The sequence below is a fragment of the Kuraishia capsulata genome, genomic scaffold (assembly GCF_000576695.1).
Source record: "Kuraishia capsulata CBS 1993 genomic scaffold, Kuraishia_capsulata_scaffold_7, whole genome shotgun sequence".
NCBI lineage: Eukaryota > Fungi > Ascomycota > Pichiomycetes > Pichiales > Pichiaceae > Kuraishia > Kuraishia capsulata.
Window position 1 is genome coordinate 97,023 of NW_019172956.1, and position 26,651 is coordinate 123,673.

Below are 26,651 nucleotides of genomic sequence, written 5' to 3' on the forward strand. Positions count from 1 at the left end.
TGGCATTTTCAATGAGCTCGGATTCCATCACCGCGGTAGATTATCTCCGCCAGCAATTGGCATTGTATGTATCAGTCTTGGTCTAGCCTGTGAGCCAACACTAACTGTTTTTAGAGAGAAAGAGGCCAGGGAACATATGCCATATGATCCCAATGTGTGCACATACGTTCTGGGTCCATTGAAACAACAAGTGTATGCGTGTCTGGATTGTCTGGAAAAGGACAACGGTGTTCTATCGGGAATATGCTACTCCTGTTCAGTGCAATGCCACAGTACCCACACTTTGGTGGAGCTCTTCACCAAGCGGAACTTCACTTGTGACTGTGGAACCACAAGAATGAAGTCCAACGGCGCTTGTTGCTTACGCACAAAACTTCCTGGCTCTAGAAGGAACTCGTCTGGCATTGATAGTAAGAGTACAGTTCGTCAGCCAGCAGAAGACGTTCCTTCCCTCTCCAATGTCTACAATCACAACTTCAAAGGCGTATTTTGTTCTTGTGAAAAGGTGTACAATCCGGTCCAGGAGACCGGAAATATGGTCCAGTGTGCATTGGGAGATGTCTGCGGTGAAGACTGGTTTCATGATGAGTGTTTGATGGGTTATCCTTCTGGCCAAGTACGCCGTTCGAACCAGGTTGAGGTCAAATCAGAAGTTCATGGTGTCAATCGTCTTGATAGCCTAGGTGAAGCGGGTCTAGAAGCTGCTGCTGATAATGATAGCGATGATGGGGTGGATGTTGAACCATTGAAAGGGTTTCCTGATCTAGACGATTTCGACTGTATCATATGTTGGAAATGTTTTGCGAAACATAAGGCAGCATTGAGCCTACTTCCAGCTGAAATCCAGCTTGCGAAACTTGCTCATATCGAATGTAAATCTGAAGAAGAAAGGGAGAAAATATTAGCCGAAGAATCTAGCGTCAAGATAGAAGATGTACCTCCGCAGAAGAAACAGAAACAGGGCAAAAAAGAATACCCAGAGACAATCTTTTTGAAAGAAGGGTTCAAGGAGGTGTTGCAAAAGGTAATTTTGAAGAACGATCCACAACAAGCTCTTTTGATCCAATTCTTGAAAAAGTTCCCGTTTCTCTACTTGGAGGATCCTGTTTACGAACCACCAGAAGACGAAGATGATGATGCTTCATCTCTGTTCGATCTTGGAGCTAAAGCCTTGAACTCTCTGCCTCGCGAGCAGGCAATTAGTGGACTTCAGGCGTATGAAACCATAAAGTCAAAGCTGACCACTTTTCTGAGACCATTCGCAGAAGAGGGCAAGATTGTCACAGAGCAGGAGATCCGGGACTTTTTCGAGAAGGAGACTAATGAGAGATGAAGCGGTGAAAAATTGAAAGAAGCAAGACTGGAAATTTATTCAGCAGAAGCTTGAACTTGTGACCGTTGAATAGGTAATAAACACTTGAAAATTAATACCACTAGTCAAATATTACTAACATTCTGTCTAACCGTTCAATTTTTCACTTGAGCCGCACGCTCGGCAGAGATGAGCTCAATCCTTATCCGGGGGTCCTGCTAAATTTCACTCTCTCATACAATTTACTCAAGCAGACCCAAAACAGATCGGCACGAATGGTTATCAGAGTAAGATATTGTTATTGAATTCAATGTTTTTATATATTTCATTGTGTCTAACTCATAATTAGCACCGATTGGAGCCCATTACTTCAATCACCAATGATCTTTCCAACTTCTGCGCCCTAGGCACACTTTTCTTCTATGCTCTTCCAAGAGTGCCTGCTAACGGTGCAGAAGCACCTGATGGCTGGTTCTGGTTTGATACGCCATTTAACTATAACCTGGTGTTGTTTAGCCCATCGGCTGGTGGAAACAGGACTTTTTCGGCGATTGTCGCCGATATTCGTTATTTGGTGGACCGAGGCTATCTGAGGGTTACCTACCGTGTTTTCCAGTTGCACGGCCTGGAGACTATAGCTGTGGTGCGATTATATGCCTTACCAGCAGATGTGAAGGGCAACACTGTTGTTCGTGAGTTTAGAGAGACTATTTCCAGGTTCAAGAAGACATCGGCGCAGGATACCAAGTATAGGACGGTGATGGGCCAGTTGATCGGTGTGTTGGATTACACCGCAACGGCTTGGAATATCTCATCATCTGATCAACTAATGGACCATATCCGAAGTGGTACTCTCCTATTTCCAATGACATCTCCCTGGAGTGAGTTTAGCCTGAAAAAGGTGGGTTCCACTAATAAGCTTTGGCCCAACGAAGAGCAAAGCTTATCTTTTGAATTGAAAAGAATGGCAGAGGAGTGTTCCATCCTACCAACTGGTCCCACCTGGTCAAATGCAAGAAACCAAAGCTCCAATGTCAGAGCTGAGGAGAGACTGTTGGAGGCTTACGAGAACGTTAAGTCACCTTCGTTTGCACATCTCAACTCGGATAAAGTCTCCAAACTACAGAAGGAAATCATTCATTCGATTTTGAGCGATGAGATTCCGGGACTTAAAAGTGATCTTTACACATATCAAAGACAGTCTGTGGCCAAAATGCTTGAAAGAGAGTACTTCCCTGTGAGGGCAGTAATGCCAAATCTTTTGCGAGTGACTTCGACTAAGCAACTCGCAACCAAAGCCAAAGATTTTTTCTTTGATATGAATACATATCAGATTGTAAATTATCCTGAGACTTTCACCACGCCTAGAGGAGGCATTCTGGCGGAGAATATGGGCCTAGGAAAGACCCTGATCTGTCTAGCCCTAGTATGTGCTTCGAAGCTTGAGCTTTCTGTGATTCCACCTCAACACCATTTTTATGAAAGAAGCGATCCTCAGGTACAGTCACTTTCAACTTATTGTGTGCGTCAAATCGGAAAGGAGTCAATTCCCTGGAAAGCCTATATAGATAGGCTGCCCAGTAACTGCATTCGATTGCTGCAAGAATACACAGGGTTCTTTGAGGTTAGTGAAGCCGATAATATGATGTCTATGCTTAGAAGAACTCGTCTCAGGTCTGAGAGCGATATGACCCGTTTTGAGAAACGAAAAGTGTATCTTTGCTCCACTACTCTGGTGGTAACTCCAGACAATATATGGCACCAATGGACCCATGAAATTGAAAAACATGTCAAAGATGGGTATTTGAACGTTCTTTATTTCAGAAATAAAGATTCACTTTTGGGAGTGGACCACAAAACCATCATAGCCTCCGACATGGTGATCATGGCTATCTCGTGTTTCACCAGTCCAGCTTCTGTCTCACTCATGAAAAATATCCATTGGAAAAGGTTTATCATAGACGAAGGTCACAGTATGACGTCCAAGACTTCAAATGCAGTTTATCTTGCAAAAGAGATGTCTGCTGATCGAAAATGGGTCATAACCGGTACTCCAACTGCAGGTCTCACACGGCTTCATGTGAATGAAGAACAGGATAAGGCTGAACAAAGTTCCGTTTATACTGCAAAAAAGACTTTTGATGCCAAAGATGATCTCAGCCGTATTGGGGCCATTGTCCAGAATTTTTTGAAGATCGACCCTTGGGCCTCGTCCTCAAAGTTATGGAGAAGCTCCATTCTGGAGCCTTTCCTTGCGGCTCCCTACAACTTTGATATCCAATTGCAAGAGTTTCTATCGTGCGTGCTGGTAAGACATAGTATGGCTGATGTTGAAACAGAAGTGAAACTTCCTCCTCTTCATCATATGGCTGTGTTTCTGGAACCGTCCTATTTCGATAAGTTGTCCATCAACCTTTACACCGCTGTATTGGCAACAAATGCAGTCACTTCCGAACGAACAGATCGTGACTATATGTTCCATCCCAACAATAGACCTCAGCTCCGGAGGTTGATCACAAATTTGCGTAGAGCAACGTTCTTCTGGACAGGATTCACCATTGATGATCTTGATGCTCTGGTAGCAATCTGCAAAACCGCACTGGAGAAGAAAGATGATGCAGGTAACCATTACTATTCTCCAGAGGATCGACAATTGCTTGTGAAATCGGTGTATTTTTCCAAAAAAGCACTGGCAAACCCAAGATGGCGTACTGCTTCTGCTATCCAGGAGATGAACTATTACGTTGAAGGGCTCCCTCAACTTTTCACGAGTAGTTTGTCAATTGAGGTTTTCAGCAAAGACATTTCCGTATATGGAGCACCTCAGTTGCTAATGGCACAAAGAATATTTCTCAAAAATAGATTTGTGCGTTCCAATGAGCTCTTGGAGACTAGGCTTCTTGAAGAGGTCAGACCATTTTGGGCAAACTACTGGAAGAAGGCCGCCGGCAAAACTCGTCGTCGCGAAAACGATCGCAACGGAATATCCGAGAAGATCAGTTATGTTGAAGGTAACTCTCAAAAGATTCAACAGAATGGCTCGGCTCCGAAACACACAGGGACCCTGGTGACGACTACCGGTGGTAAGAGAAGACTGAGTGACTCTTCAAACGAAGCAATGATAAGCTTGAAGAAGGACTCTCAGATTCAGAATCTGGTAAAAAATGCACACGAAAGTGACGTGGAAACAGCCACCTTGCTTGGGAAGATCAAGACCTCCAGGATCGTTGGAACGGCTTCAGCCAAACTATCATACATGGCAGCCAGGCTTCTGGAGCATCAGCTAGAGGGCACCAAAAGCATTGTTTTCTATGAGTTTGAGGATTCCGCGTATTATCTGACGGAAATGCTGGATATTTTGGGTGTTGGTTACCTCATGTATGCCACATACTTGAAAGCAGCTGATCGGCCCAAGAACCTTGATCAGTTCAGCGACAGTCCAAACGGACTGGCTCTTATCATGGATCTGAAGCTAGCAGCACACGGACTAAACATCGTGGCAGCAACCAGGGTATACTTTCTCAACCCTGTCTGGGACAGAGCTGTTGAGGCACAAGCAGTGAAGAGAGCCCATCGTATTGGCCAGAAGAATGTGGTGAGAGTAGAGACGTTGATGTTGAAGAACACCATTGAGGAGGAGATGTACAACAAGAGGTTCAAGGATGGAAATGAGATCAACGAAATCAGTGATCATGACCTGATAGACGATTCAGGAATGCAAGAGTTCGTGATGAGACATGATTTCTTGAGGATCAGGAATGGAGAAGAGGAGCAAAAGCCCGTAGTGGCACCTGCCGTCAACGTGGAACGCAGACTCTCTACTTTTGGCACCACTGAAACGGACGGGTACGGTTTATTGGAACCAAAAGGCTCTCTCCAACCAGATGGATCGAGAATATGGGATTTGCCTCTCTTTTCCCAAACAAGTTTGGAAAGACTGAGCGAGCATATGTCCAAGGTCAAGGAGAAGAAGGCCGTTGCGAACGAGGCAGCACCGAAACCTGCGGAGAAAAGAGTCAAGTTCATCTGAACGTCATTAAACATCTTTGTTATAATACATTAGACCACGAGGTCGCGCAATATAATAGTTCCATCTGTAGATGAACTCGCTATGAGAGGCAATTGAGGATGGATATCCACATCCACCACAGTACCTGTGTGACCCGTGAGTTTCGCCAACATTCTTCTGGTTTCAAAATTCCATACGGTCACAGTCTTATCACCTCCTCCGGAGGCTAGCAGCTTGCCGTTCTTGCTCATTGTCAAGCGAATCGGAATGTTGTCAGTACCAGCAGGAGCTCCGTCATACACATACGGACGCGGCCTGGGGGTGGTCTCGGGCACAAATTCTTTGGAGACATAAGATCTAACCTTTGAATCGTCAGACCGAGAGAAGAGCAACTCTTCGTCTGGAGAAAGAACCAACGATGTCACCGTGTCCTGGTGAGACTCGCAGGTCCAAAGAGGCTTTTCAGTAGATCGTATATCGATACAGTAAATGGTGGGATCAATTCCAGATGCAAACACCCTATATCCATCCTTGCTCGTTGCTGTCGCCAGAAGAGGAAATTCTGTCCTGAAAGAAGAGACAGGTCTCTTGTATCTCGAGTCCCAAAGATAAACCACACCATCATCACCTGCACTTACAGCCTCCACATTAACATCATCTTTCGATAGCCCCACAGAAACATCATTAACCACTCCTTCATGACCCAAACACTTTCGTATTCTTGTTCCAGTCTCGGCATCCCAAAATCCAACCGTAGAATCTGCAGACGAAGAAACAAGCATGGAGTCGTCTTTGGACCATCTCACTCTCGTGACTGCACTCTTGTGTCCGGTAATTTCTCCATAGTTTATTGCACCCAAATCAGACAAATTTCCCCAGGGAATCCGCCAAAGGAGAATATTCCTGTCCATTCCACCAGAAGCCAATCGCGACCCGTCATTACTGAACGAGGAAGACAGAACTGTTCCTTCGTGGCCTGTAAGAGCCACAGCTGGGCTTACTAAAAGCGAAGAAGCTGTCTGGCCCTCGAAAGTTCCAACAACATTATTCGTTTTCTGTCTCTTTGCTACAAGCGACATGCCTGTAAAATAATGCAAAAATACTCCAAATGTTTTGTCTTGTTAACTTCATACATCTGCATACAACACAACTTTATTCAAGTCATCATGTGGTTACGCAGCCCGGGCCGCATTTCTCCACAGGCCAATCATCTCCTTGCGACGCCTGCCATCCATCACCTAAGACAGTTTGCTTGAATGAGTTCATCCCCAGCTTGAGTCAATCTCATCACCACTATATTCGAAATCCACAATGTTTTCCCGTCGTGCTCTCACCTCCGTTGCCCGTGCTAACAGAACTGTTGCTCTCAGATTCTACTCCGAAGGAGCCACCGGTGCTCCTCGTTCTGACGGATCCGGCGATGCTTTCACCGTAAGTTATCCCTAGAATTGAACTGGCGAAACCTGGCTTTGCTTTGACCGAGAAAGCCGGTTTTGATGCGATTATGACCGTGCCATTGGAATTGAGCATTGCTCTCCTAACCCTGGCCAAATTTCAGATCCAAGGTTCCGCCGTGTACTGCCCCCAAGACTCACATACTAATTACAGCTCCCCTCAACAGAAGCGCGAAAAGGCCCAGGAAGACCTCTACATCAAGAAGCACCAGGCCGAGCAATTGGCTGCTCTCAAGGAGCAAATCAAGAAGCAAAAGGAGAGCTTGGACGAGTTGGAGAAGAAGATCAACTCCATCTAAGGCCCGTGCTGAATTTGCGGAATGACGCTCCATGTCGTATTTGCGATAATATATAAACAACGATTATGCAGAAATAAAATCATTGAAAAAATAGCTGGATTGCGGCAGTATTCGCTAAACCGTGGACACTGTGTGCTACGATTGGTATTACGATTGTAGGGAAAGGTGATTTGCAAGTTTCAGGCTCTAACAAGAGTGACTGTGGTCTTCATCCTATTAGTTATTCTAGTCTCTTTCTCTTGACAGAGTTCAACAAGGACATCTCCTCGTCAATGGCTTCGCCATTGTTTGGCTTGACCAAAGGAGTAGACACCACGGCGTGGTAGTCCTTGATGATGGAGTCCACATCATCGATGTTTAGAGGTCTCACGTCACCCAGCTTCTTGATCTTGCTGGTCACGTCCTTGACCTGATCGTCAGTCAAGTCCAGATTCAATTGGTCAACTCTGGACTTGATGGCATTCCACCCAGTGAGCCTGTTGGCGAAATGAATGTACCTGGTCAGACCAAAGTCTGATGGCTTCAAGATCTCGTAAGTAGATGGGTTGGCCAGGATAGCTTTGGCGTGAATACCAGCCTTGTGGGTAAAAGCACAGAAACCGGTGATAGGGTTATTAAAGGGGATGTTGACCTGAACGGCTTCAGCCACCAAGTTCTCCAAATCTCTCAACTTGTGCAGCTTGTACTTGGACAGCACGTAATCCCTGTCAGCAGCGATCATCCTGGCCATCAGGCCACCCAGAGGAGTGATTCCGTTTCTCTCACCAATTCCCAAAACGGAAACGTCAATGAGACGAGCACCAGCCTCCAGAGCAGTGTAGGCGTTGGCAATGGCACACCCGGTATCGTTGTGGAAATGGGTCTCAATATCACAGTGGACCACCGACTTGAGAGTACGAACCAACTCGTATACCTGTCTTGGGTTGGCACATCCGACAGTGTCGGCAATACCAACTCTGTTAACTCCGATCTTGTCCACGGTTCTGTAGATGTTCAGCAAGTCAACAAGGTCGGATCTGAATGAGTCCTCAGAGGAGAATCTGATCTCGATACCCTTGGACTTGACAAACTCAATCACCTCGACGGCACTGTTGGTGATGTAGTTCATGTCCTTTCCGTGAGAAAACTGTCTCAAGAACTGCGAGGTTCCAATCACCACATCCACACCATCAACACCGGTCTCAACGGCAACTCTGGCGTCGTCCATGTGACATCTGATATGGGTCAGGATCTTGGCCTTGAGCCCAAGTTTACAGATGGCCTCACAGTCCTTACGGGACTGCTCAGAAGCAACAGGAGACGTTAGTTCGATGTAATCAACACCAAAGTCATCCAAAGCCTTGGCGATTTCAATTTTCTTCTCGGTGCTGAAGAAAGCGTTGGCAAACTGTTCACCTTCTCTGAGCGTGGATTCAATCAACTGGAAGTTAGATACGTTGGAGAGGTAGTCAGAGGGATTAGGCCCGTATGGGTTCTGCATCACAGCCTTTCTTGGCTCCTCCAAGACTTTTTGGAATCCTTCTATAGAAAAAACGGATGATGTTAGTACTTGCAACTGTTAACTTTTGAAGCTTGTTGAGTCCACCATTCACTCTGTAGCTGGAGCCGTAAAAAGAGCACCAAATAACACTCAGAAGAACCGCAAGAATCCACAAACCAGCATAAATATACCTACCAGGTTCAGACATGATGATTTTTCAGCCAAATTTTGGTTATATCGTAGCTCTCTTGAGGTGCTAACTGCTGAAGACCGAAAGGGGGCAGCCCCGAAATCGTTGATCAGTCGGTTAGAGTTGCCTTGATTGATAGCCGCACACCCGATAACATTTTATTGGGGCTATCAGATATTTTTCAATTTTTCGGTTTCCTCCGTTTGAGCTAAAGTTTCATCTTCTGGTTTAATTAGTTATGCTAGATATTGTAAGGTAGTTCCATCATCCAGACGACCAAGATAATCGTCTTGGATCAGGCCCTCTATCACCTGCTTGATCTCCTTGATCTCTGGCTGAACCCTGTTGGCAGACTGGAGAATAACCTCCGAGATCAGCTCGTTGTAAGTGAGCTTGTGCTTAAACTTCATCAGTCTCACCACACATGCCTTCAGCCACCATCTGCGACTTTCATCGATCTCCTTGGTGGTGTCGTCGCTCTCCTGTTTGACATCGGCCTTGACTCCGAGCGCAAAATTCACCTTGACTCGCTTGTTCTTGTAGTCTTTGACTATCGTGTACTTTGTGGATGGCTTCGAGATGTTTTCTGGGCCCTCGGGAGATTGGATAAGCAATCTTCCTCTTATTAACTGCGCAACATTGATGGCGAATATCTCCGGTGTTAAGCCTGTGGCCTCCAGCAGTTCCTCCGCTGACAATGTATCTTTTTCGTTGAATCTCAAGATGATAGCCATCTGGAAAAGTGTCACTGTGAAGATAAAAGGAGGTTTTCCAGGTTTCGAGAGCCTTGCCTTGAGCTCACCTTTACAAAGGTTCCAAAGCCATTTGAGCTCTCTACCACTGTGCTTCTCCTTGTAGAGATCCTCAAACTTCTGTACTGTGGGAAGGAACTCATCCGGCAGAATGAACGCTTCTTTGAACTGCGAGAATGGCCACGAGTTTTGGCCCAAAACATTCATCTCAAAATCGGGGATAATTTGGTCGGCAATGGGGTCAGTCTTGACAGTCTCGTAGAACCAGACCCGCAAATCCTTCGAGTTTTTGATATCTGAAAACATCAACGTCATCTTATGGGTGTATTCTCCTCCACTAACATCCTTCAATCTCTGTATAATTTCTTCTTCGTCCTCCTCGTTTGTCGTGGGCGAAAGCAGTCTTTTGGCCAACAGTCTGCGGTATCTGATCTCAAATGCATTCTTGTCAGACAGGAACTTGAACACGGTCATGAGATCTTCGATGTTCATGGTGCTGCTTCTCTCGGCGTCATTCTTCTTCTTCAACATTTCGTCGGCGTATCTGGCCAGATAGTCAGAGGTCCGCGATGGGACTCTTGGGTTGGGAATGGCGATGGCATTGACGTTGATGAAAGCAGAACATGCTGTATCAAGCGACTTGACAAAGTAGTCGCTGAATCCAAACGATGTGGCCACAACGTTGGCAAACTTATTGTAGACGCTCACCATGGTGCGGATGTATGATCCAGCATCAACCTCGGGCTTTCTGCCCTTAACAGGCTCGGCAGCGTCGATTTTGGCCTTGAGTTCGACAATGGCCTTCAGGCCCTGCTGTTTGACGTAGTCTTCAAAATTGTTGAGCAAAGGCTCGAGGGTGGTAGGAACCCTGGAAAGTAAACCATACAATTTCTTGACGTCGTCCAGTCTTACCTGGTCCAGCAGCGGATGTAATTGAGCGTTGATCTCCTCCGAATGTGACCAAATCAAAACGTTGTTGAGACAGTGATTGAGAGGCTTCTTGGTGTGGTCATCCAGTAATGCAGTGATACGAGTGTTTTCCTCCGACAACCTCGCCTCCGCCTTGGTGATGTAATCCACCACGGAGTTGTTCTGGAGAAACTCCCTGGATTCCTTGCGATAAAAGTTCTCCGTCTCACGCAAAAACGGCGTTTCAAATGCGCTCATGTAAATCGACAAGTTCTTCTTTCTGAAGTCAGAAAGCTCAAATCCAAGCGAAACAAAAGATTTAATAGCAACCTGGATATCGGTGTTGACCCCAGCCTTGCCTAATCTCTGATCTTCGATGATATCCAAGATCTCCCTCACCAATTCCTCCTGGTGCTCATCAAAAACATAGTCTCTCCATGTCAAGAGACACAGTGTGTTAACATCGTAGATATCGCCTCTTCCGGCGGCCTTTTCTTTGGGGATCCAGAACCTGTTCAGATAGTCCATAACATCGGCCAAACGCTCTGATCCGATGATGAACCTCCTCCACCGCCTGACGTAAAAGTGCAAAAACGTCTCATTACTGCTCTTGCTCATCTCCTGAACGTAGCGGATAAGAAACTTCCGCAGCCGATTGTAAATCTCTCCGCCCACAAGCTCAATTCGGCCTGCTTCGTTCTGCTCACGCGATCTAGTGGTGCAATAGTCAAAGATTGCAGTGTATATGTTGGTGTACATGCGAATGCCGAGATCTGCACTGAGATCATCTCCGAGAATTGTCGATAACCCGGGCTCAACAAAAGCCCACGTATCGTTTATGTTGTCTGAATCTGGTAGTTTTTCGGTCATGATGTACGGCTAACCATGGGTTGCGATGTCGTGATCTGGGCAAGCCTCTTGGGTGTTTTATCAAACTTACAATTCAAACGACACACACGGAACGATCCCCAATGCTAACGACACTCAAAAACCAGCAAGCCAGGAGCAATACGCGTAATGGAACTGTAAAGACTGTAAAGGATGACGACAGAGTTCAGATGGGAGGCGCCAGCCACAGAGTAGTGGGCCAGCAGGCCAGCTGTGGCTGGGGCAAAATATTGGGGCTGGTGGAGTTATGCGCAATCTGAGACATAACATCATGAATTTATACGGAAATATATATTTGTTTTGAATCATAATTGCAATTATCAGATAGTCTTATTCAACTCTATTTTGGTTGAGTGTTGTCCATTTCGGTTTGTCATTATTCGTCATAATGTCTTGCTTTTTCTGCTCACTTCAACCTGCCGGGCCTGACGTGATTTTTCGAAAAGATTTGAACCACACGGAAGATGCTCACAGTAAAAACAAGCACCCACATGCAAAGTATGATGAATAGAAACGCCGCCAAAGTCCTTTGTCTGTCGCAAACAGACATTGAAGTGGTTTCGGTTGATGCTGCGGTGCCTACTTCACACACCCATCTGTTGTCGTAAAGTGTGTTGAACGCCAATGCCAGATTCGCAGAGGAAAATATGATAAACAGGAGGTCCAGCAGAATGAGTCTGATTTTCGCGGTGGGGTCTCTCAGTCCCAGAGGCTGACTGGTGAACTCGTCATATGAGATGTAGCACAGGTAGATAATTGCACATGATTGGACGCACAGCACCATAATAGAACTGGGTTGCTGCGGAACATCAAAGTTCCGGGTGGAATATTCAATTCTTCCAGCCAAACCCAGTGCAATGACCGATAGGGCAAATGTGAACTGCCGTAGCAACAACGGCACAAACGAGTTCGTCAACAGTATTTGGAACAGCGCTGGCTTCCAATCTTTCCGCTTCTCTGGCGACATCCAGTATCGCGCTTTTGAACGAAGATCAAATATTCTTGTGAACACATAGCCTCTTTTCCGCTTGGAATTCTCTTCCTCTTCTCCGTATTCCGACTCCACATCACTATTTAAAGCCCGCATCAACCGTCTGTCCCCACCCCATTTCTCTTCCAAATTCGGTATTTCATACGGGAAAGTGTCTTCATGTGTCACCAAGTCTCCCGAGTATGCCTGCCTCTCGTTGATGGTGCTTAATAATTGTCTCCAGTCTCCCTTCATGCTTTCCACGAACGGATCTTCGTTGCTCTCAGCTTGCTCTCCATCCTTAAAATGCGGTTTGCTCAACCTGTCCAGCACATACATCGGTACAGGCTGTAAAACTTGTCGATACTGTGGTTTATGGTCGCTCATCACTTTAGAACCGAACTCGTGTGGAGCTTCAGACAGTCTTGTTCCATCTGATTGGGCGCTTCCAGGCTGTGCGGATACCGTCGCTCCCGCGGTCTCGGATGGCGGTTCTGAACTGGATGGCACACTGGAATGTGTAAGCATCTATGCGAAGAAACCTCTAAAGAGATGAAACAGAGGCGTTGGATGGAGATACTTCGAGAGTTTGTTTGAGTATGGGAGCGGCCTCAATGCGTGAGGCTCTTCGACTCTAATTCTGCCAATTGGTAGCGGGTAATCGGTGCAAGCGAGAGAAGATGAAACGAGATCTGGCAATCCGGGTAATGGTATTTGCGGATGAAATATTTGGGTTGATCGCTTGTCTAAGTGTCTTTATGAGGAGCTTTTATGGAGTAGATTTGCTTTATTTGTGGTTCTTACAGTAACTGGCGGAATCATTGTGCGTTCTTTTCTGTGTGATAACCAAAGATACGCCGCATGTTTACGTCATCCATCAGCATTATCTTTGAAGGCTTGAATTCAATCCTAAACAGAAATATGGAAATACCCATTTTTCGGAGAAAGGACCTACTACAGAAAAGTAATTGAGAAGAGTTTAACTTGATTGACTCAAGGCATACGGGAAGCAAGGTATGGCCATCAGAGCAGTACATCAGGGCTTTATAAGGAGTGCTCATTCGCAGTGATTACCAAAAGCCAGATTGACATTCGGCCATGAGAAACAAAAGTTCCTAGGAGGAAGATAGGCATATAAGAAAGTCTAAGGGTCAAGTCAGAGATATAGAACCTTCAAGCTGTGAATGAGTAGCAGGCATTCCTTTTCGCATGAGCCGCACCATCAAGAGATCCCACGAATGCTCTTCTAATGAAAGTCTACCTGCTCGTTTGGACGAACCTTTTTGGACCCGGAAATCTGGTTTGTAAAGTTTGATAAGAAACTTCCCTGAGCTATATAATGGAAACCTCGAACACCACCAGGACTGCAGGTCCGCCATTTGTTTCACCCTCAAATTTCACTCCACCCATGACCTTCACTGAATGCTTCCTGTTCAAGTCCAAAAGTCACGTATTCCGAAGCTTTCGGGAAAAACAAACCACTGTCAACTCCCATTCAACGCGATACCTTACAATCTCTTCTTTAGTCTTCGTTTGGACCCAGACAGACCAACTATAACGATTAGATAGCGGAGTGCGTGCACCGACTCAGCCTTGAGATTGGAGGCGTGACACGCAAGAGAGGCCACCATACTAAACAGCATGGAAGCCAGATCTCAAACTTTGCTACCTTCCAACCGATTTTTCCAAGAGTTTTTACAGACAAAGTTGCATTTTCTAGACAATTGATCAGATGAACATATCCAGCATACCGAAGTTAGGCGTGGTGGCTGTTTCGGCCAGACGTGTGGCAAGGTTGCCATCTGCCATACACTATCACCAGCTAGGCCTTAGCCAGCATGGATGTCTCTACAACAACCAACAGCACAGATTTGGATCTTCGGTGGCAAAATACAGCAATATTAAGGACTTGCCCATATATCTTGTGGCGATACCATTGACATCCACCAAGAGCTACGTTTACTGCAAGCACACCAAGAAAGCATTGCCGGCAGGCAAGGAGCCGTTAGATGTGAAAGCGGCAAGTTGGGCAGCAAAGGCCTGGAAGAAAATGGAGGATTCGGACAACAAGATCAATGTTGCAATTGTGGGCTTTGTTAAGAGGATGCTGGACAGAATTCCGTGGGACGAGGGATCATTGCGTTCGATTCCATCCCAGAACTCGATTGTTCGCGAGCTCAAATCGAATGAAGATGGTGTGAACATTTTGGGAAGTACAAGTGATCTCACGGTGAAACCTTCCGTTGTGGATCTACACTCCATATCCTCGGATCAGCTGGAGAAGATCCCTCTGTTCTATCCGAAGGGGATGGTAACGCAGTCAAAGCTAACGGAACAACTGAAGCAGAATGCAATTCTGGGCGAGAGTCATCATAAGAAATACCTACTGTATTCGCTTGTGCTTTTGCCGTTTACTCTGCCGGTTGCATTGCTTCCTGTAGTGCCCAATGTGCCTGGATTTTACGTTGCATACAGAGCTTGGTGTCACTTCACGGCCCTGAGGGGCGCAAGATACCTCAGCTACCTAATTGGACTTCCGCCTTCCACCACCGGAGTCCATTTGGAATTTATAGAGGTGGAAGGTCTTTCTGATCTGTACTTGAACACCAAGGACGAGCTGACCAAAGCCAATGTGCAGACCTATGTTGAGCCTGCCGTGACCTCCACGGACTCCGCCTCAACCGTTGTTCTTGCTGAGGACACTATTGAGTCCATTGCTGCCAAATTTGGTGCTCCCGAGCTCAATGCGGCGTTGCTTACTGCCTTGCACCAGGAAGTTGGCAAGCTTAAGAAGACTAAGCCGCACGAGGGTTAGTAACCCTTGATAAAGCCACGTGTTTTATGAAGTGATGGGCCCTTCTAGAGAGAAGGGTGGCTGACCCGACAGCAAATGGCAGTCATCGTCGACGTCCTCTTCTTCGCTCTTCCCCCTCTTCTCTCTTTCTTCCTCCTTTCTTCTCTTCTTTTCTTAACTTTATTGAAACACTCATCATGAGAGCTAAATGGAGAAAGAAGAGAGTCAGAAGACTCAAGAGAAAGCGGCGGAAGGTGAGAGCTAGATCAAAATAAGCGGACGGTTTCAATTCGAATCTCGTCTGTAGTGTGACTGCCTAGAACACCAGTGATTGGTTTTCTGAGCATCATGGCTCCTCACCTTCTGCTCAATTGTCTTTCTATTCTCATACGTGTCATTGCCTAACATGCGTTTTCCAAATTTGGTTTTTCGAAGGGCATTGATGCTCCTGTTTGATATATGAGGCTTGAGAGCCAGTTGCTAGGTGAATGCGTTGTGATTATCATGAAGCCGCAAAAGGTTGTTGGTTTACTAAGTGGTTGTGCTACTTTTGAGTTCATTTGTTTCACGTGAACGGTCTATGTTCTTATCACCTTAATAACGTTAAAAAGCGTCCGCTTAGGACAGTGAATGCATTGCTTGCAATCATTCCTTGAAAAAAATATGATTCTGTAGCGGTAAACGGATGTCGCCCTTTCATTAACTCCGGCAATCCCCACCCACATAAATTGTTCGCCCGTCCAGTGCACCTTTCAATCGTTCTCGTCGACTGGTTACCGACCCGGCGACAGGTTTCCCCAATATCGTGTACTTACCGATTATCGCCGACCCGGCACGGAATGACAGATGACCTCCAAAGCAGCCACCTAAGGAAGGATCGGGGTCCTCGAGCAAGAGCAGTCAGCTTTCTAATCTTTGGACGTCAATCAGACTTGAATCGAGAAAACTGCTGCACGTTTCATCTCTCTGATTGTCTAGCTTAATAGTGCAGAGATACAAACATGGTATGTATTTTACACTGGCGGAAATTCCAGGTGTACTCTTAGCCCCTTTCTGGATGCAACGAAGACGTTCTAGTGCTCCTTGGGCTGTTGCGCCAGAATTTTCTCCCTTCTGAAACCCAATTGGCCAATTAGATATGTTACTAACCCAATTCTAGGCTGGTGCTCTTGAGAATGCTCGTAAGGAGCTGAAGAAGCTCAGTCTCGACGCTGAAGAATCGCAATATGGCCAGATCTACTCGGTCTCTGGTCCGGTGGTCGTAGCCGAAAATATGATTGGTTGTGCCATGTACGAGCTGGTTAAGGTTGGACACGATACCTTGGTTGGTGAGGTCATCAGAATTGATGGTGACAAGGCGACTATCCAAGTTTATGAAGAGACTGCTGGTGTCACTGTTGGTGATCCAGTGCTCAGAACTGGTAAGCCTCTTTCTGTCGAATTGGGACCGGGTTTGATGGAAACCATTTACGATGGTATTCAGAGACCTTTGAAGGCCATTAAGGAGATGTCTCAGTCTATCTATATCCCAAGAGGTATTGATGCTCCAGCTCTATCCAGAACCGTCCAGTACGACTTCAAGCCTGGTAATCTGAGTGTTGGTGACCATATCACCTCGGGAGATATCTTTGGTAACGTGTTTGAGAACTCTTTACTTTCCGACCACAAGATCCTCCTTCCTCCAAGAGCCAGAGGTACCATCACATCCATTGCCGAGGCAGGTTCCTACTCTGTCGACACTCCAATTCTGGAGGTTGAGTTCGAGGGCAAGTCATACTCCTACTCCATGATGCATACCTGGCCGGTGCGTGTTCCTAGACCTGTCGCCGAAAAATTGTCGGCGGACTATCCGTTGCTTACAGGCCAAAGAGTGTTGGATGCCCTGTTCCCTGTTGTTCAGGGTGGTACTACATGTATTCCAGGTGCTTTCGGCTGTGGAAAAACTGTCATTTCGCAATCGTTGTCAAAATATTCTAACTCTGATGTTATCATCTACGTTGGATGTTTTGCCAAGGGAACCAAGGTGCTGATGGCAGATGGTACCGACAAGCCAGTCGAGAGAATTGCAATTGGTGAAGAAGTCATGGGTAAAGACGGTACTCCAAGATCTGTTATTGCTCTTCCAAGAGGAAAGGCTACGATGTACGAAGTCCGTCACACTACCCAACACCAATCGGCAGACGATGCTGAGGGATTGATGAACTACGTGTGCTCTGACCATCACAAGCTGGTTCTTCGTACTCCTCAACACGTTAACCTGACCACTCACCAGCTCAGAGGTAAGATGTACACCAGTGTTACTTATTTCGAAAAGGTGGCTACTGCTGTCGGGGAAATTGTTAAGAAGAAAACAAGGACTTATCAACATGATATTCATGGTGGTGCAGCCGGTGCCTTGAGAAAGGCTGAGCTTTACGCCTCTGATATCAGTACCGAACCAATTGACTGGACTATTGAGGCTAAAGACTACAAGAATCTCGGATACTTTGTCAAGAAGTCCTCCTACCAATTGATTAACCCAGTTCATCTTGAAACTGGAAAGTTGGGTAAGACTCTCGAAAGCTACGGTTTTTCCAAAGATCTGGCTCCACAAATGGCTTACCTCCTCGGTTCCTGGGTTGGTGACGGTTACATGACTCGCTCAATGTTTTCTCTTGATCCATTGGACACTCAGTACTCCGAGCGTATCAATGCTTTCGGTGAGGAATTCGGATTGGTTGCTTCCACTGCCGAACACCACCACCGTTACTACAAGACCAACGAGGCTGAGGAAGTTGAGGCTTCTAAATTGACTGAGGCTGCAATTGCTGAGGATGGAGCTTTAGTTTACGAAGGTGATCTTCCAGGTGACCCAACCGAACAGGACCTCATTGAGGAGATCGAAGCTTCTGAGGATTCAAGACCCTCATCTTCTGGGTCTGCAGTTTCGGAGCATTCTTGGGATGAACGTGGTGACCTATCTGTCATGTTGCGTCCTATCAGACAGTCTGGTGACAGTGTTCTGCGTCCAAAGTTGAATGTAGGAAATGTTTTCTGGGATGTTGTCAAATCATTCGGTGTTAGAAAAGTCTCTGAACATGACAATGGTGACAGTGTTGAAGTCCACTACTCTAAACACGTTCCAACTCACTTGTCCAACGATGACATTTCTGTCAGAGAACATTTCATTGCTGGTCTGATTGACTCCGATGGGTATGTTAAAACTGACAACGACTCTTACTCTGCCACAGTTACTACTATCTACAGTGGTGTTTCGGAGGGTCTTGTTAGACTCGCTCGTTCGCTGGGTATCAGAGTTTCTGTCACAGTTGAGAAGGCCCATATCGACAAATCGGGTGTAAACCATCGTTTGAACTACCGCGTTTTCTTGAGTGGTCCAGCACTTTTGGGTGTTCTCAGAAACTGTTCTCTTGATAGAAAGAGAGCTGAATTCAAGGAGTTCACCAGAGAGGCCGTTCCTTTCTACTTCACCCTTGAGGAGAAGCCAGAGGCCGACTACTACGGTGTCACTCTTCCAGATTCTTCCGATAAGGAGTACTTGCTGTCTTCTCTGGCTCTTGTGCACAACTGTGGAGAACGTGGAAATGAAATGGCAGAAGTCCTTATGGAGTTCCCAGAGCTTTTCACCGAGATTTCTGGAACCAAGGAGCCAATCATGAAGCGTACCACCTTGGTCGCCAACACCTCCAACATGCCTGTCGCCGCCAGAGAGGCCTCTATCTACACCGGTATCACTCTTGCAGAGTACTTCAGAGATCAGGGTAAGAATGTTTCCATGATTGCAGACTCGTCTTCTAGATGGGCCGAGGCCTTGAGAGAAATCTCTGGTCGTCTGGGTGAAATGCCTGCTGATCAAGGTTTCCCTGCCTACTTGGGTGCCAAGCTCGCCTCTTTCTACGAAAGAGCTGGTAAGGCTGTTGCCCTAGGTTCCCCAGACAGAATCGGATCTGTGTCCATTGTTGCTGCTGTTTCACCAGCAGGTGGTGATTTCTCGGATCCTGTCACCACCTCCACCTTGGGTATCACCCAGGTGTTCTGGGGTCTTGACAAGAAGCTGGCTCAGAGAAAGCATTTCCCATCCATTAACACATCAGTCTCGTACTCGAAGTACACCAACGTTTTGAACAAGTACTACGACTCTGAGTTCCCCGAATTCCCAGCCTTGAGAGACAGAATCAGAGAGATCCTGTCCAATGCCGAAGAGCTGGAACAGGTTGTGCAACTGGTGGGTAAGTCTGCCCTTTCTGATGCAGACAAGATCACGCTGGATGTTGCCAACTTAATCAAGGAGGACTTCTTGCAGCAAAACGGTTACTCCACCTACGATGCCTTCTGTCCTATCTGGAAGACCTACGACATGATGAGAGCCTTCGTGGGCTATTACGACGAGGCCCAAAAGGCTGTCGCCGGAGGAGCCCAGTGGTCCAAACTCGCAGAGGCTACTTCGGATGTCAAGCATGCAGTTTCTTCGGCTAAGTTCTTCGAACCAAGCAGAGGTGAAGCCGAGTCGAAGCGTGAATTTGAAAAGTTGGTAACGAACATTGGTGAAAGATTTGCCGAGGCCGCGGAATAAGGAGCTGCACATTCTTAGATTGTTCTCATTTCTAGTTTTATAAAAAGTAGGCTACAAAAAAGACTAGCCATTGAATTTGATAGAAGTAGATCAACAGAAACAGTACCAGGATCTCGCTTCGACATGGGAATACTGCTGGTCCTTGCCAAACTGCTCTAGCACAGTCTCGGGATCAAATGGAGAGGCAGTGTATGTTCTTGGTCTCATGGGATGAAGTTCTGAAAGTTCTGAACTGTCTTGGGCTTCAACTAGCTCACTTCTGGATAGAGGGAAGCTTGGTCTGAAAATGCTTGATGGTGGAAGAGTAGTCAACTCTGAAAACTTCTGCTTTTCTAGAGGAACGAAGAAGGAGTCAGAAGAGTTAGGAGGCATTGCTTGGTTCAGACCTTGAACCCACTCGTTGGTTGACATTGTGCTAGAGTTGGAGGTGTTTTTGTGATTGGGCTCGTTTTCTGAAATTTCAACAATTTCACCAAGTTCTGAAAATTTCACAAAAATGTTAGTAAACGTGAAGGCAGGACAAAGGCATATGAATGAAAAAAAATTTGCATTTCAAATCAAGCCTTTCTCAACCGAAAAACAGCGTGTTTCTTACGTGTGACATCTGTAGCCTTTGCTTCGAGCTGCCTACTCGAACCCTCTTGCATCCGGTTTGTTCTCTGAAGATGCCGCTTTAGCACCTCCGAATCACTCGTGCTCAAACTCCTCGAGGGCACACCGTGATCACTAATTATTCCTTGAAGTTGTGTCGGAATTTTGATCTGATAGGGATGATGGCCTCTTAGAGCATCATCCACATTGGCCTGCGGTACTGGCGGCCTCCATCTAACAAGCCTTTCCTCCATGGCAGCCAGAAACCAATCGCTGGGGGGAAAAATCCGCGAGTCCTGAATCTGGATAATTCTTGATCGCAGAGACTTAGTTCTGAGTAATGTTTCTGGATCAACGTGATATGGCGGCTCATGGGGTTCGCCTAGGTCTTCTTCTATGGGACTAGGAGAGCTTTCATTTGTCCCCGAATTCTCTTTGCGAAACTGATGAACATCTTCTGCTGTTGTGCAATGTCTGCTACGTAGTGGCCATGAGACAGGGTCAACTCGGTCGTTTTGCGAGACTATTGGCAATAGTCGAGGTCTAGCTGAAGAGTTGGCCGAACTTGAGAAGGGAGAGACGTGGATTGCCGGTGAGTCCAGCCTCGGACTGGCACAATTTCCAAAGTCGCCTGACTCTGGCCCAAGCACTTCTATTTCTTCTGCATTCATTGAAAATCTTTGCAGAACCTGGAATATTTGAGAAGCGCTTTCTGTTCCTCCAAACACACGTTTAGGTATTAGACGCTGACGTGCGGCTCAGAGAATAAGAAGTGCGCCGCCCAATGACATCACAGGTTAGGGGCACTCTCACGCGGGGTTGATTCTCTGGGGCAGGATTTCAGGTTGAAGGTGGCACTGGAAGAGTGTATCCACGCAGCAGATTGCCAGTTTGCGGATTTCTGTAGTCAATTGCGTTGTTTGTTTGGGCTGAAGGAAGAATTCACAGTAGAATCTTTGGCTAGACACGGCTGCCGACTGCTCCCTGAGATCGCCGTAGGACCTGCGGTAGACCAGCTGCATTTTGATTATATCACCAAAAAAAACCGGTTCAAGACTATCTAACTACTCACTTCTATCCAAGAATCTCAAACCCTTTATTTGATACTCCAAAATAATCATTAAATCCAAACTCTACACACATTTTGAGCTGGCACTTTCTTCACGTGACTTGATCTGCCTTTTACTGTCGTGTACGTAACTAAAATTCAACTCAACTCCAAGCAGTCGGGCCAGTGACGGAACACCCTTTCATCCTCCTTTTTGTCCATCATCTCTCAGGTTCCATACAACAAGGATTGATCAGAAGATATACGGAGCTTGACGAGCCCGTTTCAATCAGCGCATTTTGAAAATTTGATTTGTTCGAGTCGGCTCATACAAACGTCTACCAGACACGTCCGCTTCATCCACCAGTTGGCCACATAGCTTGTCGAACGAGTTCCACACCACCTTCAAACATACGCCGGAGGTTTCAATCTTGATTTATACTACCGATTGAATTACCGAGACGAAAATTCGTGATTACAACGCGGATCCACTTGAGCTGAGAAACCCTGCCGCTTTTTGAACAAGCCGGTAAACAACAGTCTCGTGATCGCACCAACAGAGCACGACCAGTGAGTACAACACATAAGAGTGCATACAAAATGGACATAGATACAGACGTCCAGATGGAAGACGCCGTTACGGCTCATGATGACAGTCTTGTTGATGATGACCACAACTCATCTTCTTCCGAATCGTTTGATTTCTCGATGAACCAGAAATATTCGCGGGCAAATGAGGCCCCTGGGTCGAACATCGACACCTTGGATGCATGGATCGCCCAGCTTAGCGAGTGCAAGCCTTTGAGTGAGGAGTCAGTGAAGAAACTGTGCAACATGGCCATCGATGTTCTCAAGTACGAGGAGAACGTCCAGCCAGTGAACGTTCCTGTCACGATATGTGGTGACATTCACGGTCAATTCCACGACTTGATGGAACTGTTCAAGATTGGAGGTCCATGTCCGGACACGAACTATCTGTTTATGGGTGACTACGTTGACAGAGGTTACTACTCTGTCGAGACTGTGAGTTATCTGGTTGCCATGAAGGTGAGGTATCCTAAGAGAATCACCATTCTGAGAGGAAACCACGAATCCCGTCAGATAACACAGGTTTACGGATTCTACGATGAGTGTTTCCGCAAATACGGCTCTGCAAGCGTATGGAAACTATTTACTGATCTGTTTGATTACTTTCCCATCACCGCCCTCGTGGAGAACAAAATTTTCTGTCTCCACGGTGGACTGTCCCCAATGATTGAAACAATTGACCAGGTTAGAGAGCTGAACAGAATCCAGGAAGTGCCACACGAGGGTCCTATGTGTGACCTTCTGTGGTCAGACCCGGATGACAGAGGCGGATGGGGAATCTCGCCCAGAGGTGCCGGTTTCACCTTTGGCCAAGACATCAGTGAGCAGTTTAACCACACCAACGATCTTTCACTGGTGGCCAGAGCTCACCAGCTTGTGATGGAGGGTTATTCGTGGTCACACCAGGATCTCGTGGTGACCATCTTCAGTGCTCCAAACTACTGCTACAGATGCGGAAACCAGGCAGCCATCATGGAGGTTGACGAGTCTCACGAGAGGAACTTCTTACAGTACGACCCCAGTGTGAGACCGGGCGAACCCACAGTGACAAGAAAGACGCCAGACTACTTCCTATGAGTAAAGAACATGATAAAGTGAGATTGCCGCACAAACAGAAAGAGGGCATTCATCATCGGCACAGCCCGTCATTCTGCAACTTTCCACACACCTTGATCTATGTTTCGTCCGTTTTAGTTCAGTTGGTTCCATTTTGTTGTTCTGATCACTTTCTACATTCATTTGTTTATTTTTTAATTGAAACCATTGTTATTTGAATAGACAGGCAAAGGCTGAGCTTTATAAGCCTGACACCTTCGACAACTCCAGTTTAGCAGCTTCAGCTGTCGCTTTTTTTTATAGCTTTGCACCCAATTTTTTTGCCCGATCAAGTGCAATATCGCACATCGCTTCAAATGCCTCTCGCCTCTCAAGGCCAACATCTCCACGGTCTATGCGTTTCCTCATGTTCTCCATGATACTGGCCCTCGACCGGCCATTTACAAACACCACGTATCTCAGCCCGGGGAACACAGCCTCGTATTCTTCATTCAACGAAACGAGTTTCTCTGTTTCCTCCGGAGAGGATGCTGCCAGAGACTTTTGTTCAGACGAAGAGTGCGATGACAGCTGCTGCTTCTGGGGACCCAACCTAGGGTGAGCCGCAATGATACGGTTGATCCGCTGGAAATCTGACCCCTCCAATAGTTTCAAAAGCAAACTTCGGGCTGCCTCGATGAGATTCACATAAGAGGTGTGATTCTGGTTGAATAGCTCCGGAACAAGATAAGAAGTGAGTGTTTCGCATTTTTCAAACAGATGCGTGAGAAGCTGTACCTTGGCCTGGGTGTCCAGTGAAGTGATGCTTGATATTGGTGGTAGAATATAATTTGACATGAAGGATTGTGAAATATGCGTATGAATGGTTGTATCTGGTTATATCTAGGAAAAAATTCCGGAAGTATAGGCTACTGGACTAAGAAGAATGCTCAACTGTTCCTGCTGCCATTTTCCAGATTTAAGATGGCATGCCTTTGAGGCTGCTATCGGAGCGCCGGCGATGACCGAAGCCGCTGCCTGAGCTTCAGCACACAAACGGACAACCGATAACACGCCAATGTTTTCCAAACGAAAAACAAATGGGTGGTTTCAAAAACATCTCTTCAGTTTATTAGACCTTTAGGAAAAAATTTGGTTTTTTTAGCATTAAGTTTGGCCATTTGGGCGGTGGTTAAGAGATTTTTCAGATTTTAAAGATCGGAGTGTGCACGACCTGGCGATATACGCGTCTGCTCTCCAGTGCCTCCATTGACAGATGCTGAATAAACGTAACTCACCTACCACCGAGGAAACCATTGCTATAGAACGATATGTCACAGGAAGACGATTTGATCCCAGAGGATACTCCTGGATTTGTTGTTGGGGAGAAGAAGACAATCGAGGAGTACGCGAAGTTGGACGCGGAGGACGAATCGCTGGCCAAATGGAAGGCCTCCCTTGGTATCACCACCGACACCTCGGAACTTTTGCCTGTTGCCGCTGGAGACAAGCGCAGGCTCGTAATCTTGGAGATGGTAGTCGATGTTGAAGGTCAGGACCCGATTATCGTGGATTTTTCACGCGACTCAGCTGCCCAGATCGAGAGCAAGAAGCCCCAAATCAAGATCAAAGAGGGCTCCATCTATACGCTCAAAATCAAGTTCCGCGTGCAGCACGAGATTGTCACGGGAGTGAAGTATCTTCAGGCCGTGAAGAAAGCCGGAATTACCGTGGACAGGGTGGAAGAGCCCTGCGGGTCGTTCCCTCCAAACACTGTGAACAAGCCTTTCCACGAGAAACAGTTTCCCGAGGTGGAGGCACCCAAGGGGATGTTGGCAAGAGGCTCGTACTCTGCGGTGTCAAAGTTTATTGATGATGATAAGACTGTTCATTTGGCATTCCCATGGACGTTACAGATCGTCAGGTGAGGTCTTGGAGGCATTTAAGGCTGGTGGAGCCTAAGGCTAAGGTTACTAATAAACGTTGATAGTTCATTTATAGGTAGTCTAAAGACACACATGTGTTGTGGAACCATAGATGAGCATTCTAGAGAGTTTTTCAAGCCGATTTAGAAAAGACAGAGTAAGAGAATATACGATCATTCTCGAAATACTTTGTGAGCACCTGGAAGCATTTCTGAGTATTTCTGACTCGATAATGTCCAAACATCTCCTAAACCCACCCGCTTCCCTTCTGTCCACTCCCGTTCCGGTAAATGACGATGTACACTCAATGACTTTGGTGTTTTTGCCCAGAATCGATCCCCAGCGTTGCGATGTCCTCGGTCGCACGCTCGAGATCGGCCTGGTACGGCGGCAGAGACCCCGGATGCACTGGCAATCCAGGGTATCCCGGGAGAACTCCAGACCCGTTGTAGTACTGCGGACCTCCCGACCCGTTCTTGGGATATGTCTGCGGAGGCTGTGGGTAGTAATAGTAGGGTTTTCCGCCCCGTCCTGATCCACGACGACCATTCCTCTTGGGCCGGGTGTCATACGCGTAGCCATAACCGGAATATGCCGCTGGATAATAGGCAAATTGCGGCGGCACCATCGGTGGATACTGAAACTGCTTACTCTGCCCCACGGGAGCGGTATGTGGAGGGATCTGCGGTGGGTAATAAAAACTCGGCTGGAAAGGGTACATTGGATAGCCGCTGTCGTTACCATTGAGCTCTTCCCTGTCTTCCTCTTCTTCCTCCTCTTCCTCGTCGCCATTTTCAAAAATACGCTCCCTGGCACGCTGATATCGCTCTTCTTTCGATAACCCGGGATCAGCAGAGGACGTCGATGGGGCTTCCGCAAGCGCGTCGACGTTTGAAGCTAGAGGGTCCACATTGGAACCTTTCCTCATGATCTTGAACTTTTTCTCTTCCTTCTTCACAGCAGGACCACTATTCGAAAAATAGGCCTCTCCCAGCTCGTTCGGAAGATCTGCAAGTTTCGGCCTGTTTAGTTTCTCGACAGCGTTTTGCTCGGATTCGCCGCCTATCGACGGGACGCTCAAGCCGTCCGCGGCTATCGGCTTCGAATTGTTCACCATCGATGTGTTGTTCTTGAATATCACCATGGAACACGCGTCTTTCAGTAAAATGTGTCCTAACGTGTAGTACTCGGCAATCTGATGGGTCAAAAGCCGATAGTAAGAGTTCAGCGGGTTCAGTCTCCACGAATCGGAGGCGGGGGCCTTGATGAACTCAATAAGGTCCTTCTCCAGATTGAGTATGAAATGGCGATCGTTGGGGTTATCATTGAATAATGCGGTATAAAGAATCGGCGTAATCCTGTATTTCTCGCAGATCTTGGACAGGATTGGGTCGTGCTGTGGGGTTGAGTTCAACGGCGGCTTGTAATTTGCATTGTTCGTCAGCCGCGGATGCCTCAGCTCTTCCGAGGAGTCTTCGGAGGTCATGTGGGACTCGGCAGTATCGGCAATTGCAATTGGTGCAACAGCTCTCGAATTGTGGCTAAAAAGCTCTTGTGAAAGACGTGATCCGCAATTCTGCAGGGAGTAAAGAGGGAACTCTTGATCATGATAAATAGCCTTGGGCTCTTCAGGCGCACTATTTGTCCGAGTCCACGACCCCTCCCCCGCGCCTGCGCCGGGCTGACTTAGGCTATTTTCGGTGAGATCCTCGGGAGTCATAATAGGGTTGGGGACGTTGAGTTTGAGGTATCATGGGTTTTCAGACTGGGACTTATGGGCGCTCGACCCAGGCTGGATAGTATGCAGGTACTCAGGAGGGTGTGAAGTCTAGAG

General features: G+C 46.8%; 14 protein-coding genes across 14 annotated transcripts, besides 2 other annotated features; 7 read left to right on the forward strand and 7 right to left on the reverse strand.

The window, feature by feature from the left end:
- Positions 1-11: 11 nt before the first annotated feature.
- On the forward strand, positions 12-1,333 carry KUCA_T00005540001 (uncharacterized protein; the record flags this gene model as incomplete). Its single annotated transcript, XM_022604573.1, has 2 exons — positions 12-64; positions 115-1,333. The coding sequence occupies 2 exons, from the start codon at positions 12-14 to the stop codon at positions 1,331-1,333; spliced, it is 1,272 nt and encodes a 423-aa protein (XP_022461533.1).
- A 254-nt stretch (positions 1,334-1,587) lies between these two features.
- On the forward strand, positions 1,588-5,342 carry KUCA_T00005541001 (uncharacterized protein; the record flags this gene model as incomplete). Its single annotated transcript, XM_022604684.1, has 2 exons — positions 1,588-1,599; positions 1,662-5,342. The coding sequence occupies 2 exons, from the start codon at positions 1,588-1,590 to the stop codon at positions 5,340-5,342; spliced, it is 3,693 nt and encodes a 1,230-aa protein (XP_022461534.1).
- Positions 5,343-5,371: 29 nt separating this feature from the next.
- On the reverse strand, positions 5,372-6,400 carry KUCA_T00005542001 (uncharacterized protein; the record flags this gene model as incomplete). The annotated part of the gene is made up of 1 exon (XM_022604796.1): positions 5,372-6,400. One exon carries the CDS (start codon positions 6,398-6,400, stop codon positions 5,372-5,374), a length of 1,029 nt encoding a protein of 342 aa, XP_022461535.1.
- A 232-nt stretch (positions 6,401-6,632) lies between these two features.
- KUCA_T00005543001 (uncharacterized protein) lies at positions 6,633-7,074 on the forward strand (the record flags this gene model as incomplete). Its single annotated transcript, XM_022604907.1, has 2 exons — positions 6,633-6,752; positions 6,880-7,074. The coding sequence occupies 2 exons, from the start codon at positions 6,633-6,635 to the stop codon at positions 7,072-7,074; spliced, it is 315 nt and encodes a 104-aa protein (XP_022461536.1).
- Positions 7,075-7,294: 220 nt separating this feature from the next.
- On the reverse strand, positions 7,295-8,554 carry KUCA_T00005544001 (uncharacterized protein; the record flags this gene model as incomplete). The annotated part of the gene is made up of 1 exon (XM_022605018.1): positions 7,295-8,554. The coding sequence occupies one exon, from the start codon at positions 8,552-8,554 to the stop codon at positions 7,295-7,297; it is 1,260 nt and encodes a 419-aa protein (XP_022461537.1).
- Positions 8,555-8,616: 62 nt separating this feature from the next.
- Positions 8,617-8,645: a sequence feature (Short protein (KUCA_T00005545001, CDK29553.1) was converted to a misc_feature.).
- Positions 8,646-8,749: 104 nt separating this feature from the next.
- Positions 8,750-8,762: a sequence feature (Short protein (KUCA_T00005545001, CDK29553.1) was converted to a misc_feature.).
- Positions 8,763-8,980: 218 nt separating this feature from the next.
- On the reverse strand, positions 8,981-11,275 carry KUCA_T00005546001 (uncharacterized protein; the record flags this gene model as incomplete). The annotated part of the gene is made up of 1 exon (XM_022605129.1): positions 8,981-11,275. The coding sequence occupies one exon, from the start codon at positions 11,273-11,275 to the stop codon at positions 8,981-8,983; it is 2,295 nt and encodes a 764-aa protein (XP_022461538.1).
- Positions 11,276-11,699: 424 nt separating this feature from the next.
- Positions 11,700-12,791, reverse strand: KUCA_T00005547001 (uncharacterized protein; the record flags this gene model as incomplete). The annotated part of the gene is made up of 1 exon (XM_022605240.1): positions 11,700-12,791. The coding sequence occupies one exon, from the start codon at positions 12,789-12,791 to the stop codon at positions 11,700-11,702; it is 1,092 nt and encodes a 363-aa protein (XP_022461539.1).
- A 1,204-nt stretch (positions 12,792-13,995) lies between these two features.
- On the forward strand, positions 13,996-15,078 carry KUCA_T00005548001 (uncharacterized protein; the record flags this gene model as incomplete). The annotated part of the gene is made up of 1 exon (XM_022605351.1): positions 13,996-15,078. The coding sequence occupies one exon, from the start codon at positions 13,996-13,998 to the stop codon at positions 15,076-15,078; it is 1,083 nt and encodes a 360-aa protein (XP_022461540.1).
- A 1,252-nt stretch (positions 15,079-16,330) lies between these two features.
- On the forward strand, positions 16,331-19,630 carry KUCA_T00005549001 (uncharacterized protein; the record flags this gene model as incomplete). The annotated part of the gene is made up of 1 exon (XM_022605462.1): positions 16,331-19,630. One exon carries the CDS (start codon positions 16,331-16,333, stop codon positions 19,628-19,630), a length of 3,300 nt encoding a protein of 1,099 aa, XP_022461541.1.
- A 90-nt stretch (positions 19,631-19,720) lies between these two features.
- Positions 19,721-20,892, reverse strand: KUCA_T00005550001 (uncharacterized protein; the record flags this gene model as incomplete). The annotated part of the gene is made up of 2 exons (XM_022605573.1): positions 19,721-20,109; positions 20,226-20,892. The coding sequence occupies 2 exons, from the start codon at positions 20,890-20,892 to the stop codon at positions 19,721-19,723; spliced, it is 1,056 nt and encodes a 351-aa protein (XP_022461542.1).
- Positions 20,893-21,869: 977 nt separating this feature from the next.
- KUCA_T00005551001 (uncharacterized protein) lies at positions 21,870-22,934 on the forward strand (the record flags this gene model as incomplete). Its single annotated transcript, XM_022605684.1, has 1 exon — positions 21,870-22,934. The coding sequence occupies one exon, from the start codon at positions 21,870-21,872 to the stop codon at positions 22,932-22,934; it is 1,065 nt and encodes a 354-aa protein (XP_022461543.1).
- A 276-nt stretch (positions 22,935-23,210) lies between these two features.
- On the reverse strand, positions 23,211-23,750 carry KUCA_T00005552001 (uncharacterized protein; the record flags this gene model as incomplete). Its single annotated transcript, XM_022605795.1, has 1 exon — positions 23,211-23,750. The coding sequence occupies one exon, from the start codon at positions 23,748-23,750 to the stop codon at positions 23,211-23,213; it is 540 nt and encodes a 179-aa protein (XP_022461544.1).
- A 473-nt stretch (positions 23,751-24,223) lies between these two features.
- Positions 24,224-24,820, forward strand: KUCA_T00005553001 (uncharacterized protein; the record flags this gene model as incomplete). Its single annotated transcript, XM_022605897.1, has 1 exon — positions 24,224-24,820. One exon carries the CDS (start codon positions 24,224-24,226, stop codon positions 24,818-24,820), a length of 597 nt encoding a protein of 198 aa, XP_022461545.1.
- A 301-nt stretch (positions 24,821-25,121) lies between these two features.
- Positions 25,122-26,537, reverse strand: KUCA_T00005554001 (uncharacterized protein; the record flags this gene model as incomplete). Its single annotated transcript, XM_022605908.1, has 1 exon — positions 25,122-26,537. One exon carries the CDS (start codon positions 26,535-26,537, stop codon positions 25,122-25,124), a length of 1,416 nt encoding a protein of 471 aa, XP_022461546.1.
- Positions 26,538-26,651: the final 114 nt, after the last annotated feature.